Consider the following 20,561-nt stretch of genomic DNA (forward strand, 5'->3'; position numbering starts at 1 on the left):
ACCATGGTTTTTGAAAGGCAGTATACAAGGAACAATGTATAACTTCTATGAAAAGTGCTGGCACCCTTTTGGTGTTCTATTAGTAAAGGTGGAATCTGAAGGAATTCTGGTCAATAAAGTCCATCTATCAAAGATTGAAAAGCTCGCTGTTAGTGATAAGCAAATAGTTGCAGATAAATTCAGACGGTGGGAATCCAAGTACTGTGAGGATGCCAAGTATATGAATGTGGGAAGTAATACTCAAATAAGGCAGCTGCTATTTGATGACACATCGAGGAGGTACTTAATATTTTTTTTAGCTATAGTTGTTTCTAACATTTTTACAATGTCGTATGGTCACACCAAAATGCCAAACACTATAGTTGATTACTAAAGTCTCCAAACACTATAGTTGATTACTAGACTTTTCAAAATTTTCCCATGAAGTTTATAGCATTTTGACAGATTTATTTTTAGCTACCAGTTTGTTGACTGTCAATTTTTATTAAGATTGGTAGAAGCCCCAAATTTGAACATTTTCCTAGAGTAAGCATGTCTTGTTTGAATATTTCGTTTATAATTGCTTTATATATTGCCTGCTCAATAGTACTTGGAAGACCAAATTTACCTGGTTGGTTATCAAGTTGCATGTTGCAGTGACGGAAGATGGTAGAAGTATTGTGAAAAAAATCTTGAGTATGTTTTGTTCTGATTTGCTTGATAAAGCTTTTCTATGTTTATGCAGGTGATCTATGTGTGCACCAATCAAGGTTGCTTGATGTTATGATTGTTACACATCAAGTTAATCACACTGTTTATGAACTGCTTTACCTGTTTATCAGATGAGTTCAATCCTATTATTAAATCAACAGTTCTGTAATTTTTCCCTTTTTGTCATTATGTTTTGCAGAGGTCGAATTGAGATGAATTTTGAGTCAAAGCCGTTGTCGAAGTTATTTAAGGTCCTTAATACTGAGAAAATATTTGAAGAAGGGAAGAAGGCTCCTCTCAAGTATCGTACAATTCATTTACATAAGACTTGTGAAGTTTGCAAACCGATATGTATACAGCTAGTAGGTTTCCGTCTTTAAGTGCTGATGCTCTAAAAGTATTTGCTAGAAACATCCCCAGCAATCAGATTTATTGGATCGATAATGCATGTAATGATGAGTATGTCACTGAAGACGGGATAATGGACGACCACAAGCTGTTAGATACAGGGACAGATTATGAAGACTGCTCTTATGGTACTGCATTTGAGGCATTTGGAGGAGGCAATAAAGGAAGGGAGGCCTGTGAAGCTATTGCTGCTCTTTGTGAAACTTCTGCCATTGATTCACTGATAACAAATTTCATTATTCACTGATAGCTGCTCTTGGTTCGTGACAGCTCCCATGGGGACGATAGAGACAAGGAGCCCCTCCTGCTTTGGGGCTTCCCTGTCGCCTTCCCGAGTTAAACTTCAGTCGTAAGCCTTTTCATGTGCTGCTCCGCCAATGAGAGAGGTAGAGGAGACACGTCGCGAGTTTGATAAACAAAGGACGGCACCGAATCCGGTTGACTTTTTTTACTCTCCCTCTCCTCGATTTGCCTCTGTTTTCACTCTATAGAAACCGTAAGAACACTCGGTGATTGTTTCCTATCATATACTGCTGCTATATCTCTTTAATTTGCACTCTGAAGCCAGGTTTAATTGATATCGAGTTGAGATTTTGAGATGGGGAGAACACCTTGCTGCGACAGAGATGACCTGAAGAAAGGCCCGTGGACTCCGGAAGAGGACCAAAAGCTCGTTGTCTGCATCCAGAAGCACGGCCAAGGAAACTGGAGGACTCTGCCTAAGAAAGCTAGTATATTAGTTATTGCTCGAAGCATGAGAATCGTATAGCAATTGATAAAATATTGATTTATGGGTTGTTGATTGATTTACATGGCTCGCGAGGTGTGGCAAGAGTTGCCGGCTCCGGTGGACGAACTACTTCTGGCCGGACATCAAGCGAGGAAGGTTCTCGTTTGAAGAGGAAGAGACCATCATCCAGCTGCACAGCATGTTAGGCAACAAGTAGAATTCTTCTCTAACTTATTTTTAGTGAGAATTCTACCTCTGTTTTCATTCTTCTGCTCTTCCATATCTATTAGCTATTAACTTTTTGATGTAAAAAGAATATTGTTTATTTTATGGATATTGTTGGAATATTTGTAAACAGTGAATATTTGTATATTTTATGGATCTATTAGCTTTTGATGTAAGAAGAATATTTATGTAATTTGTGAATATTTGTGTATTTTATGGATACTGTTGGAAGAAGAATATTTATGTAATTTGTGAATATTTATGTATTTTCTTGGATACTATCGATTTTTCACTGTTTCGGAAATAGAATTTATGTTGTTAAACAATACTGATATTACATCGGTTTTCCACCGCTGCAAAACCGGTGTCCTTAACTAATATTACATCGATTGCATACCGCTGTCAAAACTGGTGTTATTAACATATAATATTACATTGGTTTTACACCCGATGTCGTTAAGTGATACTACACCGGCTTTAACCCGATGTCTAAAATGACAGACCTTTTACATCGCCTTCATAGACATCGGTCGAAAATGAAATAGACATCGGTGGAAAACCGATGTCTATGAGGGTTTTTGTTGTAGTGATAGTTGATTTTTCTTCGGTCACACAAATAATAGCAGTGACTCCGATGGGGAGGATACTATTAAATGCGCCTAAGTGTATACCATTATTTGATACTTAGTCCATTAAATAGGGTTGTGCCCCTTCAGATGGAGAAGATCACAAAAACCTAAATAGTTTCCTATAATCATCCATAAAGGGAGTTTGATCTAGTGATCCACAAACAAACTCATCCGATATGGAGGAAGGCACTCAAAGCCAATGTGTAAGTTTGAATGCATCACTTACAACCAGTAATGGAGACTGTGGAATTTAAATAATTTCTCTCCCACTTAGTTATTTAAAATGAGGAATTTTAACATGCACACACACACAACACATATAAACAGCATAAAAGGCAATAAATATGAAAAATAATTTTTCAACTATTATGGCCTCATCCATAGCTGTCCTCCATGTGCCACTAACCCTAGCCGCCATCAACGGGGCATGTCATTGCGTCTATCTTGCTTCCTTTTCCGCTGCACCTCTGGTCCTCAAATAGCACCATGCCTCGCAAGGATACGATCAGCGACAAAAATAAAATTTTACATTTATTGATCCTATATTTCACAAGGGAATGTGCATGTAATCTAGATCGAACAAAATGTAAAATCCTAAAACTAATATAGCTCCTGCAGTATTTAATAATTACAATCATGCACTCACATAAAATGCCCTTGACATGCCCGAGGGTCCAAATCACACACAAACATAATAAGGTCATAATAGTTAGAACTAGGATGTCTGCACCCACAGAGTCAATCTATTTGCACATCTTACTATTATCTTGCCTAAATTTATGTATGAAAAGTGCATAATTTAACTGAAAACCAAATACACAGAGGCAGAAAACTAGCTCTGATACCAATTGTTGGCGCTACTCGGAATTCCGTTCTATTTCCCCTATACAAAAATTTATACAAGCACAGAATTTTTCCTAGTAACCCATGTGCTTTTCAGAAGTTAAACTTGGATTGCAAACAAAACTTAATATTATTAATCCAAGTTTAACCCATGTGTTCATCAGAAGTCAAACGATATTACTAAAGTTAATTAAATATCTATTTCGAGGATGGGCTTCCAGGTCGTTGGCGAGGCACTCGACCTTCTTGGGTATGGGATCATCCACCACTTCCTAAATAAAGTCTTTCAAAGAAATTGAATATTTAAACTCCTTAAAGTAACCATAGATTTAACTACAGAGACCTCAATCGAAGCATAAAATCGCTAGCCTCTTGTGTTGGTATTTCAGGATCCATACAAAGAAAAACTAAACTAGTATACAGCGGAAACAATTAACTATTTATACCTTTCTTTGTAGCTTAAAGACCTCTTGATTTTCTGTTGTATTCCTCTCCTCCTCTTGGACGTTGTGTGGGCGACGATCTACCAGGACAACGCCACCCGAACCACTTCTTTTTGCTTACAAGTTTCGGCCACCAAGGAATCAAAGAGCCGCTGGCCACCAAGGATATATAAGGTAGAATCCCTCCTTCTCTTCTCCTTCTCCTTCAAGCAACCGGCCACCAATGGGATCAAAAGTGTGCTGCCGACCCTAAGCTTGAAGAAGAAAAGAGAGGAGCTGGCCTTTAAGAAGAAAACAAGAGAGGAATTGTGTAGATTATTCTTCCTCTAAGGCACCATCTATCTTCTTTTATAATCCTTGGTAATGGCTAAAAAGGAAAGATTTTAACAACAATTAAAATCTCTCTTTTAAATTTCCTATTATAGATGGCTACAAAAGGAAAGTTTTAAAAATTAAAATCTCTCTTTTAAATCCTTTTAAGGATGGCTATAAAAGAAAAGATTTTAAAATTAAAATCTCTCTTTTAAATCCCTTGGAGGATGGCTATAAAAGGAAAGATTTAAAAAATTAAAACTCTCTTTTAATTCCTTGTGGATGGCTATAAAAAGAAAGTTTTAAAAATTAAAATCTCTCTTTTAAATCCCTTGAAGGATGGCTATAAAAGAAAAGATTTTAAAATTAAAATCTCTCTTTTAAATCCTTGTGGATGGCTATAAAAGGAAAGATTTTAGAATTAAAATCTCTCTTTTAAATCCCGTGGAGGATGGTTATAAAAGGAAAGATTTTAAAAAATTAATATTCCCTTTTAATTCCTTGTGGATGGCTATAAAAAGAAAGTTTTAAAAATTAAAATCTCTCTTTTAAATCCCTTGAAGGATGGCTATAAAAGGAAAATTTTTAAAATTAAAATCTCTCTTTTAAATCCTTGTGGATGGCTATAAAAGGAAAATTTTTAAAATTAAAATATCTCTTTTAAATCCCTTGGAGGATGGATATAAAAGGAAAGATTTTAAAAAATTAAAATTCCCTTTTAATTCCTTGTGGTCGGCCCCTTGCTTGGGCACCAAGCAAGGCTTGGCCGGCCAGCTTGGCCGACCCTTGCTTGGCCACCAAGCAAGGATGTGGTCGGCCCATTACATGGGTAAGAAGTAGACTTGGTTGGATACAAGGTTTTATACATAGAGGCTATAATAGGACCTAGAAGAGGAATTGGTTTTGGCCTCCTGATGAGTTTGAGCTTCCTGTGTTTGACCCAAACACCCAACTCAAGTTCATCAATAATAACTCATACCATTAAAGAGTTATTATTGAACTACCGCACCAATCTCATATTACATTATGGGCTCCTTCTTATCATGAGTGTGTTGTCCTTGTGTTTAAGATAACGAATATCCATTAATTATGTAACGACCCGACCCTTTGGCCTCTTGGGCGGCCCTTATGTCGTCGTCCCATTTGGCGACCTCTCATGTCGTCAACTGACGACCCTTTGGCCGTGTCGTTACTCACTAGGACTTTCCATCCCTGACAGTGGATTTTTGCCTTCCCCAAGATTCGAACTCTAGACCTCCAGGCTAAGTAGTAGAGTTTATGAATCTTGGTAGCCAAGTGAGCAGCAGTGACAAAGGTAATAATATTGTAGTAAAAAATCTTGTCAGCGGTGACAAAACTAGGTCTTGATCCTCTAGGGCTAGAGGAACTTGATGATAGCCTTGGTGAGCATCTAACATACAGATGACTACATCCCCAGAGGTAGAGTGTACCATTTGATCAATTCGTAGAAGAGGGTAGCAGTCTTTCAGACAAGCTCGATTAAGATCTCTAAAATCTCCGCACACCTGCCACTTTCCTCCTGGTTTAGAGACCAAGACAATATTGGTGAGCTAGGTTGGGAATTACACTTCCTGCATGTAACCTGCTTCCAAGAGCGGGTTGACTTTCGTTTGGATTATCTAATTTTGTTCCACCCCATAGTTCCTTCTTCTTTGTTTGATCGACTTGGAATTAGATTGAACATTAAGCTAGTGTATAGCCAGGGTGGGCGAGACTCCTTTAATCTCCATAGAAGACCAAGCAAAAACATCATAGTTGGTTGAAAAATAGGCTATCAACTCCTTCAATTCAATTTGGAGGTCGACAACTATTCAGGTTGTTCCATTCTCCCGCTCAGGGTGAATCTGGATTTTTTCATGCTTTTCCTCTTCTTAACAAAGTTTTACCTATTGCCTTGCCCGAGGAGAAGGAGCTTCTATATCAACCTAGAGCAACTCTTGGATCCTCCAGATTTTATAAGAATCCATCCAAACAAAATCTACGTAACACTTGTGAGATGTCAACTAATCTCCTTTGATCTCTCCGACTTGCTCCCCGATAGAAAACTTTATTTTTTGATGAACCGTAGATACTTTATATAGCTTGGAAAGCATTAAATGCCAGTCTTCCTAGAATGACATTATAGGAGAAAGGGGCAGCTACCACCATAAAAAGTGTCTTCCTGGTCCTTTCCAGGGGCTCCTCTCCTAGAGTTAGTGAGAGCGAGATTTGCTTGAAAAGCTACAATTGATGGCCCGTAAAGCCAAATAATGGAGTGGCTATGGGACGCTGCCTTGGATATGATTTTGATTGAGCTACCCGTATCTATAAAGACTCTTTTCACACTATAGTTATCAATTAAAGTATGAATTACTAGAGCGCCTTCATGTGCGTGCGTGCGCGCGCGGGAGGGGGGGCACCTATTCTAAGTCTTTCCTATTGAAGATTATAGATGGCTCGACCTTCCACTCTTGACTTGCCCCCATAACATAATTCTCCAAGTGACGTACTTGAGTTTTTCGGGTGCGGTTTGAATCTCCGTTGGTGGGTCTTCCTGAAATCATGTTTATAGTTTCTCTAGATGGACTCCTGACTTTCTCCTTGCCCTTGTCTTGGTTACCTTCTATGGGAGGTGTCGACCTTCGTCGCTTGGGGGGTGTCTGATTCAGTCGGCCAGGCCAATTAGCTTTTCTTTCATGACATTCCAATTGGGCAATATAATACAATTTAGAATAATATTTTTCTTTAAGTGTCTCCTGTTGGTGCAACATTAGGTCAAGGTTGACTTGGTTGACCTGACTCGAGTTGGTCAAAACTCGAGTTGTATTTTGATGTTTGACAATGTTTGAGGAGAGTAGAAAAGTTGTATTCTGATGTGTTGACAAGAATACGAACTTGGGAGATTGTTGGTGCAACCGTAGGTCAAGGTTGACCTGGTTGACCTGAAAAGTCCAAGCAGGGAGCTTGGCACTGGAAAAGTCCAAGTATGGAGACTTGGCACTGGAAAAGTCCAAGCAGGGAGCTTGGCACGCGAAAAGTCCAAGTATGGAGACTTGACACTAGAAAAGTCCAAGCAGGGAGCTTGGCACGCGAAAAGTCCTAGTATGGAGACTTGGCACGGGAAAAGTCCAAGTATGGAGACTTGGCACTGGAAAAGTCCAAGCAGGGAGCTTGGCACGAGGGAAAGTCCTAACTGGGATGTTAGGCAGTTGGAAAGTCCTGGTGAGTGAAGCTAGGCAATGGGAAAGTCCTAACTGGGATGTTAGGCAGTTGGAAAGTCCTGGTGAGTGAAGCCAGGCAATGGGAAAGTCCTAACTGGGATGTTAGGCAGTTGGAAAGCCCTGGTGAGTGAAGCCAGGCAGTGGGAAAGTCCTAACTGGGATGTTAGGCAGTGTGGAAAGTCCTGGTAAGTGAAGCCAGGCAGTGGGAAAGTCCTAACTGGGATGTTAGGCAGTTGGAGAGTCCTGGTGAGTGAAACCAGGCAAGGGAAAATCCAGATGGATCAGGGATGATCGGACTTCTGGTGTTGGAAAGTCCAAGTAGGTCAAGGGAGTGATCGGATACTTGGCACGAAGAGGAAAATCCAGATGGATCAGGGATGATCGGACATCTGGTGTGGAAAAGTCTAAGTGGGTCAAAGGGATTGACCGGACACTTAGCGGGGAGTGCTAGCAGGTCAAGGGAGTGACCAGATGCTAGGGATGATGTACCAACAGGTCAAGGTTGACCGGATGTTGGTGTGGAAGCCTTAGGTTTAGGGCTGAGAAGTTTGGATCGGTCTGGTGACCGATCCAGTGATACTGCGTTTGCCCTGATCGGTCTGGTGACCGATCAGAATCAGATCGATCGGTCTGGAGATCGATCAGGAGGCAACGCAACCTCGCGAGAAGAAAGACGTGGATCGGTCTGCTGACCGATCCACCCATGGCCTGATCGGTCCGGCAGACCGATCAGGCATAGATCAGTGGCGGAAGAACCGAAGCCTGATCGGTCTATGGACCGATCAGGATGTTCCCTGATCGGTCCACAAGACCGATCAGGAGACGCCGATCAGACGAGGGACCGAAGCCTGATCGGTCTGTGGACCGATCAGGAGGTTCCCTGATCGGTCCATGGACCGATCAGGAATCTAGCCGTTGCGACACAACGACTAGTTCTCTGCTATTCTTCTTCGCAGGTATAAAAGAGGGCTACAGGACTTCGGTGAAAGTTCCTTCTGCAGCTACTTCTTCTTCCTTCTGGAAGTTCTCTCCTGCCTGAAGCTTCTGCTTCTTCTTCCTGCTGAGCTTTGTTGAGCTCGTTGGGTGCTAAAGCTTCGCGTGAGCTTCTTCCTGTTGCTGGTTTTCTAGCTAGGCTTGGATCCGAGAAGCTGCTGCTTCACCAGGGTTCCTGCTGACTTCAAGAAGGCAAGCAAGTGTTGTTTACATTTCTGTTCTTGTTTTCTTGTTCCTATTTGTACTCCTATTGCTGTTGCAAAGATTGTGGTGAGGTTTCTCCACCCACAAGGAGTATCTATTAGCCGGGTTTCCGGGGACTCATCCACCGACGGATTGGTAGGCTTCGTCCACCTTACGGACACGCCGAGGAGTAGGAGTTCATCTCCGAACCTCGTTATATGGTTTGTCTTTCTTCTCCTGTTTTCTTTCTACGTTGTATTTCCGCTGCACTAACCTAATCGTAGGAAGAAACGTGAAAGATTGGGGTCGGCTATTCACACCCCCCTCTCTAGCCGTACGAAGGATCCTAACATCTCTCACTCTATGGCTCTTCATGCATGTTGGGAAAACCATAGTAGTCTTTAGTTGCATGGCTCCTAGATTTATGGTAAATAAAAAATCATCCTTTTTTCCTTGGGGAGCAATTGATGAGGGCCCTGATTTATCAAAGCATCTGCTTCGACTATTTGGATTATTTTTTTACCCTGATGGTCTCTAGATGGATGATAAGTTGCCTGTGTTTTATGTTACAGGTGTAGGGGAGGCATCTTCCGTTCTGAGTAGGAGAGGGGAGCACCTAAAGCTCCTAGATCTTTTTTCAGAGTAAATTAAACCTCTTCTACATTAACATACTTTACAGTGAGTTATTTATACCTCTTCTACATTAACGTACTTGATAGCGAGTGAATTAAACCTCTTCTACATTAACGTACTTGATAGACCGGCCAAGTAGGTCATCAAAACTAACTGGGGGTTTCCTTACCAGGGATTTGAAAAAATCTCCTTCCACTAAACCTTGTGAAAAGGTTCTTGTCAATATCTTCAAAGTTGGTGAAGGCCCATCTTGAGCCACTCGATTGAAGCGTTGGATGTAATCTTTTAATGTTTCCTTAGTCTTTTGCTTGAGAGCGAATAAGTTTAATAGTGTTTTATGGTACTTCCGGCTTCTAGTGAAATGATACAAAAATATAGTTTTCAAGTCGCTAAACGAATGAATGGAAACAACAAGAAGTCGACTGAACCATCTTTGAGTTGAGCCCGACAGGGTAGTTAAAAATACTTGGTATTTCACACTATCAAAATATTGATGCAGCATAGTAGCATTTTCAAACTTGTATACATGATCCTCTGGGTTAGTTGTGATGGTATATTCTCCAATTATTGGCGAACAATAATGATGAAGCAATGGATCCATCAGAATGTTCACACAAAATGGAGAATGATCTTAACCATCCATCCGACCAACAAACGATACTTTACCCTAGTTGGGATTATGAGGAGGTGTATTTCCCGTAAAGACTCATAATGTAATTCACTAGCATAAGCTTGCCAGTGGTTCCTACCAAGTTTTGAGGTATACCGATCAGATGTGCTGCTACAGGAAAAATGCAAGGAATTCTTGTTGGAGTCGGGCCACGAGAAGTCAACTGCTACTCTTATTGTTGCTCGAGCATGCCTTTTTCCACAACAAGCACAATCTTATCCAAGTCTTCTTGAGTGAGGGTGATGGTCGGGGTTCTTCTGGTGTCATCCATCTGAGTATCCCGATTTAGGTATATATAGTAGTTCCCACAGACGATGCTAATTTATTCCTACTCCAAGATGCTCTAGGATGACTCACCAGTGAGTTGGCTCAAGTTTTGACCATCGTTACTAAGAAGAGGTGGGATCACAACTTCTAGGAATATCTTCAAATAAAGACGTCGGGGAGTGACCTAACATTTATACTCTGACGCTCAAGTCAGAAGCAATAATAGGAAGAGGAATTGAAATAATAGAGGGTTTAGAGATGGATCTAACTTTTCTTTATACTCATCATGTCATTTTATACCTTTTTTGGTGACCTTTCATCTTCTCCTGTTTAAAGATATTAATTGCTGATAGAAGATATTTTGTCTTAGCTTCCTTACATTCAATGAAGTTAGTATTAATTGTCGATAAAATGTATTTTTGTCTTGGTTTCTTTTACATTCAATGGAGCTGTAATATGGATGAAATGTTCTCTTTTATTTCTCCTTCCCTTATTAAGTATATATGTCTTTTCCTCTTTCTTGTTTTATCAGTTCATTATTATTTTATCATCAATACATACAATAGTTGTTTTCAACATAGATTATTAATGCCCTTTTCCCTTCAGCGTTAACCTATTAATGCTACTGTATGTCCTATGGAGCTCTCTTAGTCCCAATAGATAGAGTACTTGGACATTTACATTTTATTCATTATCGTCCGAACAACCTTGGACAACCAACCTGGGCAACTAGGTCGATTGGTCGAATACTCAGTCTGTTACATGGACCGCCAAGCCGGTCTGAGTGATATTCATCCCGATCAATCGAATATTTTTTTTTTAGTCCGATCGGTTCATTTTGACTTTTCCATCCACATTGGCAAAAAACACTACTTGGATAGGACACGTGGCTTTATTCTTTCCCCACATCAACATAATCAAAATTATCTTATATGTTGAGATAGCTTGAGCTGGCAGCTTGGAATGATTAGCCGAACTCCAAGGTCATCCAAGCATGAGCGAGACTTTGCTGGGTGACTGCTGAATGCTTCTAAGTCCAAGTAGGAAGCTGAATATGTTAGTAGTGGGTGTGCACAGGGCGTGTAGTTGCCATGCAACTACACATGAAGAAAAATTGCTACTACGTGTAGCATTCCTCCCTATATATTATGGCATCCAAGTAAATATGAGGACGGATGAAAACCTGTGAAGGAGGAACATTCGATTGCTGAGGATTGCCAAAGGATTTGGTTCGTGAATCTTGGAAGGGCTCTTCGTTCTTGTAATTACTCTTCCGATAACAAACACAAAGAACGCAAGATCTATCGTCGTCGATCGCGGTAAATATTTACAGTTTTTGGTCTTGTATTTCATGCATTAGAAACTATATTACGTCACCAAAGCATTGAGAGTAAACTTCACGAGTGGATGTCGTTGGACGAATCCAAATGCTCCCAAGTGTTGCTTGAGTACTCTCGAGTGACGCCGAGCGTTCTCGAGTGCTTCCCGAGTACTCCCAAATGATGTCAAGTGCTATTGAGTGGACTCATCACTAGACTACTAAGTCGACCGAATCTACATGGATAGCCCTTGCTTGTGCACCGAGTTAGGAGAGCGATGCTAGAGTCATGAAGTTGTGTGTTTGACTGTAGAGTGTTTGACACAGTCAAGAAGTGAGATGCTGAGGTCTATGTTTGACACAGTTACCTTAAAACGGATTTATTCTCCTCCTCTGACAATGCTTTAAAATTACATGTGTTGTCTATTTCCTAAGATATAATGGCAGATCCACAATAACAATCCAACACTGGTTATTTATGATGAACTAAGCACTAGAGTATTAACACGAGATTACCGAGTGCAATGTACGTCAGAGGAAAAAGGATGAGGTGGAACGAAGGTGGAAGACATGCGTCTACTTTTTGTTGTGTGTACTTTGTCTGCTCTTTTGTTGTGTGACCTTTGTTTGTAGTTACAGTCTTTTCATATAGGAGTTTAGACCCATAGCAATGGCCCTGGAGCATAACTAAGTTAGTATCTAATTGGTAGACTTGTATTAATAGGCAAGGGTTCGAACTGTGGTTGCAACAAAATAATCCTACCACTTAGAGGGGTCATTCAGTACTTGATTTATCTCACCGTGCGGTCAACCGACGATGAGAGGTGCTTAGCATTATCACATTTTACATCAAACCCATAGCAGCATTCATTGACCGGTTAATACTCATTTAATTATAAATTAATGCATTCATTACACACTTAAACAATTAGGTAAAACACAGTTTGAATTTGCTTGGATAAATTTACCTTGGTCGGTCGATGCATTTAAATTGTGCTCGTATGCTAGTCACCTTTGATGATATGCATTCTGGATCTTAAATTTACACCCCTTATATGGACGCTCATGAGAGAGAGTTTATCTCGACGTGTATATTCACAACATTTTGACTTGTGACACATTATAAATTAACATCGATCGGACTAAAGTCTATAATGTTTCTCTCTCGTTCACATTTATTCAACACTTACAAAAGCCTTGTGCAACAAATTACACTAGTAAACCAATCTGTATAGACCTGACCCATTAACAAAAAACGGAGATTTAGAATAAAATGACTCCTCTTCTCTTCCCATGCTCAATGCAGATAACTTTTACTCAATGAATTAAAGCTCTAGATAAATTATTTTTGTTGCAAGATAAAATGTGAGAGAAGTTAGAAAGTAATTATATATGTCGTTCTATAGCACCGTTCCCACACACTTACGTTAAAATGTTGTTTTAATAAATTACTTTTGAATAAATTAAAAAATTATATGCATAAATAATAGCATTTTATGATGGGGAATATGGACTGGTGACGTGGAATATAACCCAAAAAAAAAATTGAACAGTGGGGCAGGCGAAGGAGCCATCTGCCTAGAGCCAAATTGTCCCGCCTGATTCAACTTTCAAGGAGGGAATACAAATAATTAATCGTGGTTAGTCAACATAATTAGGAAAAGATTGCGTCGCAGAAGCACAAATGTCACCTCCAAACTCGGTTACGCTGCCGTAATCCCTGACTGTAAATCGTAACTCCTATAAGGCGCCACATCACCAGACCTCCTCTGCTCCGTGTTCCTGCTGACTCCGCCATTGACTGCGGGAGGAGCAGCCGAGCAGGGGCGACCGCCTTGCCTTGCCCGCTGCGCCAACCACTGCCGTTCCGTGCGGTTCCAACAACCGCTTGCTCTGCTATTTGCAGAGCCTGATCTTCCGCGCGCCTTCGCTGCAGCAGTGCTTCGGAGACATGGCGGAGGATTTCCAGCTTCCTTCCGAGCTCCTAGACGACGGATTCTTCAACGCGTTCTTCGCCGACCGAGAGGGTAATCTTGAGGAAGAGAAAGAGGATGATTTGTCCGGCCGCAATCGGCAGATGCAGAACGACAAGGTGAGAACTTTTGGCGCGTGCCTTATCCTTCGTCGGATTTGAACTTCGTTGCGTCAGCCAAGTTTTAATCTTGCCCTCTAGCTGAGGCCGCAGGCGAGGGATCTACTCAACGGGGCCGCAGGAAAGCAGGCGGCGCTGTTCGAGCTTGACGATGCGGAGCGTCGACGGCGAAGCCATCACGAGCGTTGGCTTCTGAACCTTCAGATCCTTCGCCTGAAGCAGAAACAGTTACTGCAGCAGCAACCATATGCAGCGAGAACAGGAATCAGCTACGGGGGCAGTAGCTCTGTTGGCTTGCCTCCTCTGTCGAGGACTCCATTTCTATTCCAGCATCAGCTCCATTCCGCATGTGCAGCGAGATTAGTTTTCCTTTGCCGATCCGGTGCGCGAAAACAGTCCGCCGGTACCGGCGTCTTCCTGCCGCGGACGACCATGAGCAAGGCCGACCCCCAAAAGAAGTCATGTAATCATCTTGTCAAACTTAAACCTATTAGTATTCTTCCATTTGTTCGATCTTTGCTGATTCAATTATTGTTTGTGATGTAGCTGCAGCTAGTTCAACTGTGAAGACTCCGGCGAGAGATAACACGACTCTCCCCAGTGGATTTGCCAATCAAAATGGTTAACCATCACCAAAGTCATTGATTCTTCCCATTAAAGATAATAAAAACATAACAATTTTTCTCATTCTGAACACGATTTCTCATTAAACAAGTGTGTATTGCTTCAGATACATTTACCGGAAGAGCAGTAGACGCTGTGAGGACCCACAGTCATCTCCAACCTGCAGCCATTAGGACTCCAATGAGCTACCTTCCCCGGAAGTGGAACTAACCAACTCACTCACTCACTCCTTTAGTGGAACAGGCAGAAGAATTCCTTGTGTATTTGTTTCTGAAGATGGTCAAGTGCTTGTCGGGATGGATACAATGTCGCCATGATGGTCATTCTGATTTGTGCACAGTTAACGATAGTTTATCTATTCACTTGTAGTTCCAATATTGAATCACACAGTTAATCTTGTATGAACATGCAGTAGCTTTATCTCCGATCAGTTGCACATATTTGGCACCGTTCATCATGCGTGTTTGAGTATATTCACAGATATAAAATCACAAGAATTAGCTTTCGCTAACTAGAATGTAACAATACTACTTTTAAAACCGATCATGAATGTTGTAGAAATCTTCGAACCTTTCTCGTTTTATAATCCCTTGTTGTTTTCTAGAATCTACCCTATCAATGAGTCACAAGCAATTATCATTCAACAGATAGTTATCAATAGAAGTGGAGTCTTGGTACAACGGTAAAATTATTATCATGTGATCAAAAAATCACGGGTTCAAATCCTGGAAATAGGTTCTTGCAAAAAGCAGGATAAAACTGTGTACAATGGATTCTTCCCCGGGAACCCACATGATGAGAGCATCATGTATCGGACTGTCTTTTTTAGATAGTTATAAATAGATAGCTCCAACACGCCACATTCTCCAATTACATTTATTCCTACAACATTATTAGTTGGTTAATTAGAATGAAATTAAAATTTTAGAATAAAATTTAAAAATTTAAGTATTGATGAAATTCATCTCCTCTCTTAGATTTTGATAGAAATAAAAATAAAAATTAAGTTTTTAACGAAAATATCTTAAGGATGCATTTGATTGGGGGTTATTCTTGATAATCTTAGTTATCCATCCAAAATTATCAACGAAAACTCTGTTTGATTTAAGTAATCGATGATTCCCGAGTAATATTCCTCTGACACATCAGCAAAAAGTACATGCAATCAAGAATAAAAAAACTTCAAAATAAATTGAGGTTTTTTTTATTATGGGATTATTAATTTTTTTTTACAAAAAAAACTATATTTCGATAAGAGAAAAATGTAAAAAAAAATAAGAAAATATTAATTAAAAAAATAAAAAAAAAAAGGAGAAAGACGTAAAAATAAGAAAATGTAAATAAAAATAAAAAAAATTAAAAACGTAAAAAAATTATAAAAATAAGAAATATAAAAAAATAAAAAACGTAAAAAATGTAAGAAAAAGGAAAAAAAAAAATAGAAAAACACATAAAAACGTAAAAAACATAAAAACAGAAAGTAAACTATTTTTTAAAAAACATAAAAAATAAACAAACATTAAAAAATAAAAATGAAAAAAAAAAGTAAAAAAAAATCTAAAAAACATAAAGTTTAAATAATAATAATAATAATAATAATAATATTATTATTATTATATATGGTTGATTTTATAACGGAAGGTAATACAGTAAAATATTAAATTAGGTTTTATAAAAAAAATAAGTTTTCGTTGCATTACCTAAGTTGAACCAAACAATATTTGGTTATGTTTTTTTCTTTATAACTTTGGTCATGTGATTACCTGCTAATCACATAACTAAGGGTGCGTTTAGTTGAGGTTATCATCGATAAACTTGGTTATCCATCTAAGATTATTAACAAAAACTCTGTTTGATTTAGATAATTGATGATTCTCGAGTAATGTTCCTTGCTCGACACGTCAACAAACGGGGCAAGCAACTCGGAATAAGAAAATCTCGGAAAATTAAGGGAGCGTTTGGTTTGTATTTTCTATGTTGTTTTCTATTTTTATTTTTTGAGAAAATAAAAAATATGTTTGGTTTATATTTTCCATGTTCGTTTTCTAGAAAAAAGAGAAAGTCTTTTATAAGAAAACAAAAAATCTAAAAAAAAATCATTTATCAAAAAAATGAGAAAATATGATTTTCTGAAAATAAAAGTGAAAATACAAATAAATCAAGATTTTTCTTGATTCCAGAATTAACAATTTTCTTTAAAAAAAATACTCTCGAATAAAAGAAAAACGTAAAAAAATTTAAAAAAAAATAGGAACAACATAAAAAAAAATATTAAAAGAATTAAAAAATTAGAAAAAAATCAGAAAAAATTGTAAAAAAAATGCAAAAATATAAAAAAAATACAAAAACATAAAAAAATAAAAAACTAACGTAAAAAAATGTTAAAAAATAAAAAAACGTAAAAAAATAAATAAAAACGTAAAAAAAGCTTTTAAAAAATTAAAAAAAATAAAAAAATGGAAAAATGTAAAAAATTTAAAAAATAATTAAAAAATTAAAAAATTAAAAAAAAATAAAAAAAATTAATAAACATAAAAAAAATAAATAATAAATAAATAAATAAAAATTTAAGAAAAAGGAAAAATAACAAAAATACATTAAAAATAAAGAAAAATGTGAAAAAAGAAAAAGTAAAAATAACATAAAAATAATAAAAACGTAGAATTTAAATAATAATAATAATAATAATAATAATAATAATAATATGTATAGTTGGTTTTATAACTAAGGGTTATAGTAAAATATTAAACTACATTATTCATTAAAACTTTCAAACAAACAAGTTTTTGTTGCATTACCTTGGTTGACCCAAACAATATTTGGTTATATTTTATTCCTCATAACCTTGATTATGTGATCATCTGGTAATCACATAATTAAGGTTATATATGATAACTTGAAACAAACACACTCTAAGGTTATATATGATAACTTAAAACAAACGCACCCTAAATATATTTGTTCAATTTTTCTTTCATATTACTTTCTTTTTTCTTGTTCTCTCTCATTATATTTTCTCTCTCCTTATTCTCTCATCATACTTTCTCCTTTATCACACCTTTTCTACCATTTCTCTCTCATCATTCTCTCCATCACATGCTCTTTTCCTCATTTTCTCTCATCATATTTTCTTTCTCTTAATTCTATTCCATCACATTTTCTCTCTCATTATACTTTCACTCTCCTCATCCTCTCTCATCATGCTTTCTATTTCATCACACACTATTTTCTTATTTTTTTCTCATCACAATTTCTCTCTCATTATACTTTCTCTCTGCTCAATCTCTCTCATCACATTCTCTCTCCTCATTTCCTCTTATCATACTTTTCTTCTCTTCATTCTATCCTATCACACTCTCTCATTTTCTTTCATCATACTTTCTTTCTCTCTTCACTTTCTCTCTCATCAATTCCTCCGATGACAATTTCTCTCCTCATTTTCTTTCATCACGCCTTCCCTCTCTTAATTTTTTCCTATCACACTTTCTGTCTCATCATTCTCTCTCATCATATTTTTCTCTCACATTCAACTTTTTTTCACATCTAATTTGTTCTCTTATTTTCCTTTATAGGTAAAAAAAAAATTTAGGTTCATTTAGATAGAAAATATTCAACTAACCAAATATTATTTTTAAGAGTGATATTCATGCTCATATCCATTCTCATTTTACAATATTATGATTCTCATTCCCATTCTGATTTCTAGAAAAGAACCAAACACCACCTAAAAAACCCACCATTTAGTGACGAAATTAGAGACGAAAATATAGTTCTATCTCTAATATAACGATGAAATTATATGTTCATCTCTAGTTAGAGATGAAACTATATTTCTATCACTAGTTAGAGACGGAACTATATTTTTGTCTCTAGTTAGAGACGTAACTATATTTCTATCTCTCTTTTGATCACCGTTTATAATGATAAAATGATTTAATCAGTAAATTTTAGCGATAGAAATACATTATCTATCTCTAAAGAGAAATGGACATTTTAATTTCATCTCTAACTAGAGACGAAATATTTTGTTCCATCTCTAATTAGAGACAAAACTAGTATTTGATCTGTAGGATCGATCCGTGCTAGAGGGGGTGAATAACGTAACACTCGTGGATTTTTCACCTTGAGCTCACGGTGGTGACCTTAACTGACCTCGACCTCACAGTGAAGTGCTTGGCTAGCCCCAAGGTTTTGGTAGGGAGCTTGGCCAGCCCTGAGCTCGTGCCACTGACTTTGGCCAGCCTTGAGATCATGGCAGTGAGCTTGGCGCTACTTAGGACTGTTGCTGCGAGCTGGCTAGTGCTTCCGTTGGATTGACCGACCCTCTTGGCCGCCCTTAGGCTCGCAGCCATGAATTTGTAGCTTCTAGGTTGTAGAATTCTATTATGGTTGATTTTAACCTGGTTTAGTAAGTTGTAGAATTTTAACCTAGTATCATTGCTTTGAAATTTCAACTTCTTAATTATATACTTAATTTATTATATTCATGGTATGGTTTGTGAATACATTGAATCATGTGTGTAATACCTCTAGTGTATTAATTGCATACTTACTAAGTAATCAATCTTATATTTATTATGATATAATATACATGAACAAATATTGGATATACAATAGATTAGAAAATAGATTTATCATAGATGAATATTTTGCTAGAGTTGAAGAGTTTTTGAACTTTACCAAGAGTCATCTAAAAAAAAATGTGGAACCGCCACATCAGCAGCCCCCCTAGAGCCGGTCCCACAGATATGGAGGGAGGTAAATACAGGTACACAGGCGGAAAGTGCATGGCGGAGACGTTAACCCCAGGCAGTGACACCCCGGGGATCGACCCCTGGACCTTTCAGCTACAGAACCATGCACTCCCCATCTGTGCTACGCCCTGGGGACAAACCAAGAGTCATCTAGAATATATAGATGGTATCACATTACGCTACTTGTGTAATCATTCTAAATGTAAAACTAAAGTTTTTCGTGATGAGAATACTGTGAAAGTACATCTACATAAAAAAGGATTTGTTCTAAATTACTACAACTAATACTATCATGGAGAGCCTTATTTGTCTCACCATATTGGAACTTTGGTTACTTCTTCATCTGACACAACTCCTTTAGGGGAATCATCTTCTAATGAGAATGCAATACAACTAATGATTTATGATGCTATGAATGTTGTTGATCATTAAAATATAGATGAAATTGTAGGATCGGTGGTGGCGATAGAGGGGTGAATATCGACTCGTCACTTTTCGCTTGGATTTAATTCATTCCTTCTATCAAAGTGTTAGTCATAACGGAATATAATAAAAACTTCAAGAAAATAATACTCACTGGATTTACTTAGTTCCCAACCTCCTAGGGTCAGTACATTCTGTTAGAGTGTAAACTAAAAGTCTAGCTTTTTGTAAACATTTATTTTGAAATAAAGAATCACATTGGTCAAATGTCTATATTTATATACTAAGTGTAATTGTTTAATTAATTTATATTATAAATAACATGGTGTGTGGTGTCACACACAGAAGATCATGTTATCAGTTCCTTATAAATTATAAATAGTAGCTCACGACTAAGATGGATAGGAATAAACCATTGGAATAAGTCATAGTGTAATTTGGTATTAGTTTATCTTGACTATAAAATTACACTAGTACACTCTGAGTGTATTGAGTAGGATCATTTAAGGTAGTTTCTTTTTATACTGACTGCATAAAAGAACAAGACCTTTTTTATTACGGAAGTGTGTGCTCTTAATCCTGATATAATAACAAGCGCATATATTTAGTATTTATTTCTTTAATTTATCAATGGGTGAGATTTAGTTCGATAAATCAAGAGGTCGATAAGTTGGGAAATAATATTATTTATAGTGTGTGTTGTTGATTATAGAAGGAAATTGTGTCCTAGCAATCTAGGTTGATGATGCCGCCAAGAGGAGCTCATAAGGATTGTCATGTAAACTCTACAGGTGGACTTAGTCTGACATGATAATAAGGTTGAGTGGTACTACTCTTGAAGTTAGATATTAATTAAGTGAGTTGTTAGTAACTCATTTAATTAGTGGACATTCGATATCTTAAACACAGGGAGATTAACACACTCATGATAAGAAGGAGCCCATATAGTAATATGGGATTGGTGCGGTAGTTCAATAATAACTCTTTAGTGGTATGAGTTATTATTGATGAACTCGAGTTGGGTGTTCGGGGCGATCACATGAAGCTCAAGTTCATCAGGAGACCAAAACCAATTCCTCCTCTCGGTCCCTGTCGTAGCCTCT

At 37.7% G+C, this 20,561-nt stretch overlaps 1 protein-coding gene and 1 long non-coding RNA gene across 4 annotated transcripts; both read left to right on the forward strand.

Annotated features, from left to right (window-relative positions):
- Positions 1-1,194: 1,194 nt before the first annotated feature.
- Positions 1,195-2,153, forward strand: LOC122053734. The gene is made up of 3 exons (XR_006132333.1): positions 1,195-1,594; positions 1,667-1,829; positions 1,932-2,153. It is a non-coding gene; the product is annotated as an uncharacterized LOC122053734 (long non-coding RNA).
- An 11,228-nt stretch (positions 2,154-13,381) lies between these two features.
- LOC122053735 lies at positions 13,382-14,732 on the forward strand. 3 transcript variants are annotated; one of them, XM_042615711.1, is made up of 4 exons: positions 13,382-13,657; positions 13,739-14,120; positions 14,204-14,278; positions 14,388-14,732. In XM_042615711.1, exons 1-4 carry the CDS (start codon positions 13,517-13,519, stop codon positions 14,489-14,491), a joined length of 702 nt encoding a protein of 233 aa, XP_042471645.1. In that variant the 5' UTR covers positions 13,382-13,516; the 3' UTR covers positions 14,492-14,732. The 3 variants fall into 3 exon arrangements, with proteins under 3 accessions (XP_042471645.1, XP_042471646.1, XP_042471648.1); XM_042615712.1 differs by having other exon boundaries at positions 13,751-14,120; XM_042615714.1 differs by having other exon boundaries at positions 14,204-14,294; positions 14,388-14,503.
- The last annotated feature ends 5,829 nt before the right edge of the window (positions 14,733-20,561 follow it).

This window comes from Zingiber officinale, chromosome 3A (genome assembly GCF_018446385.1).
Source record: "Zingiber officinale cultivar Zhangliang chromosome 3A, Zo_v1.1, whole genome shotgun sequence".
NCBI classification, from domain to species: Eukaryota; Viridiplantae; Streptophyta; class Magnoliopsida; order Zingiberales; family Zingiberaceae; genus Zingiber; species Zingiber officinale.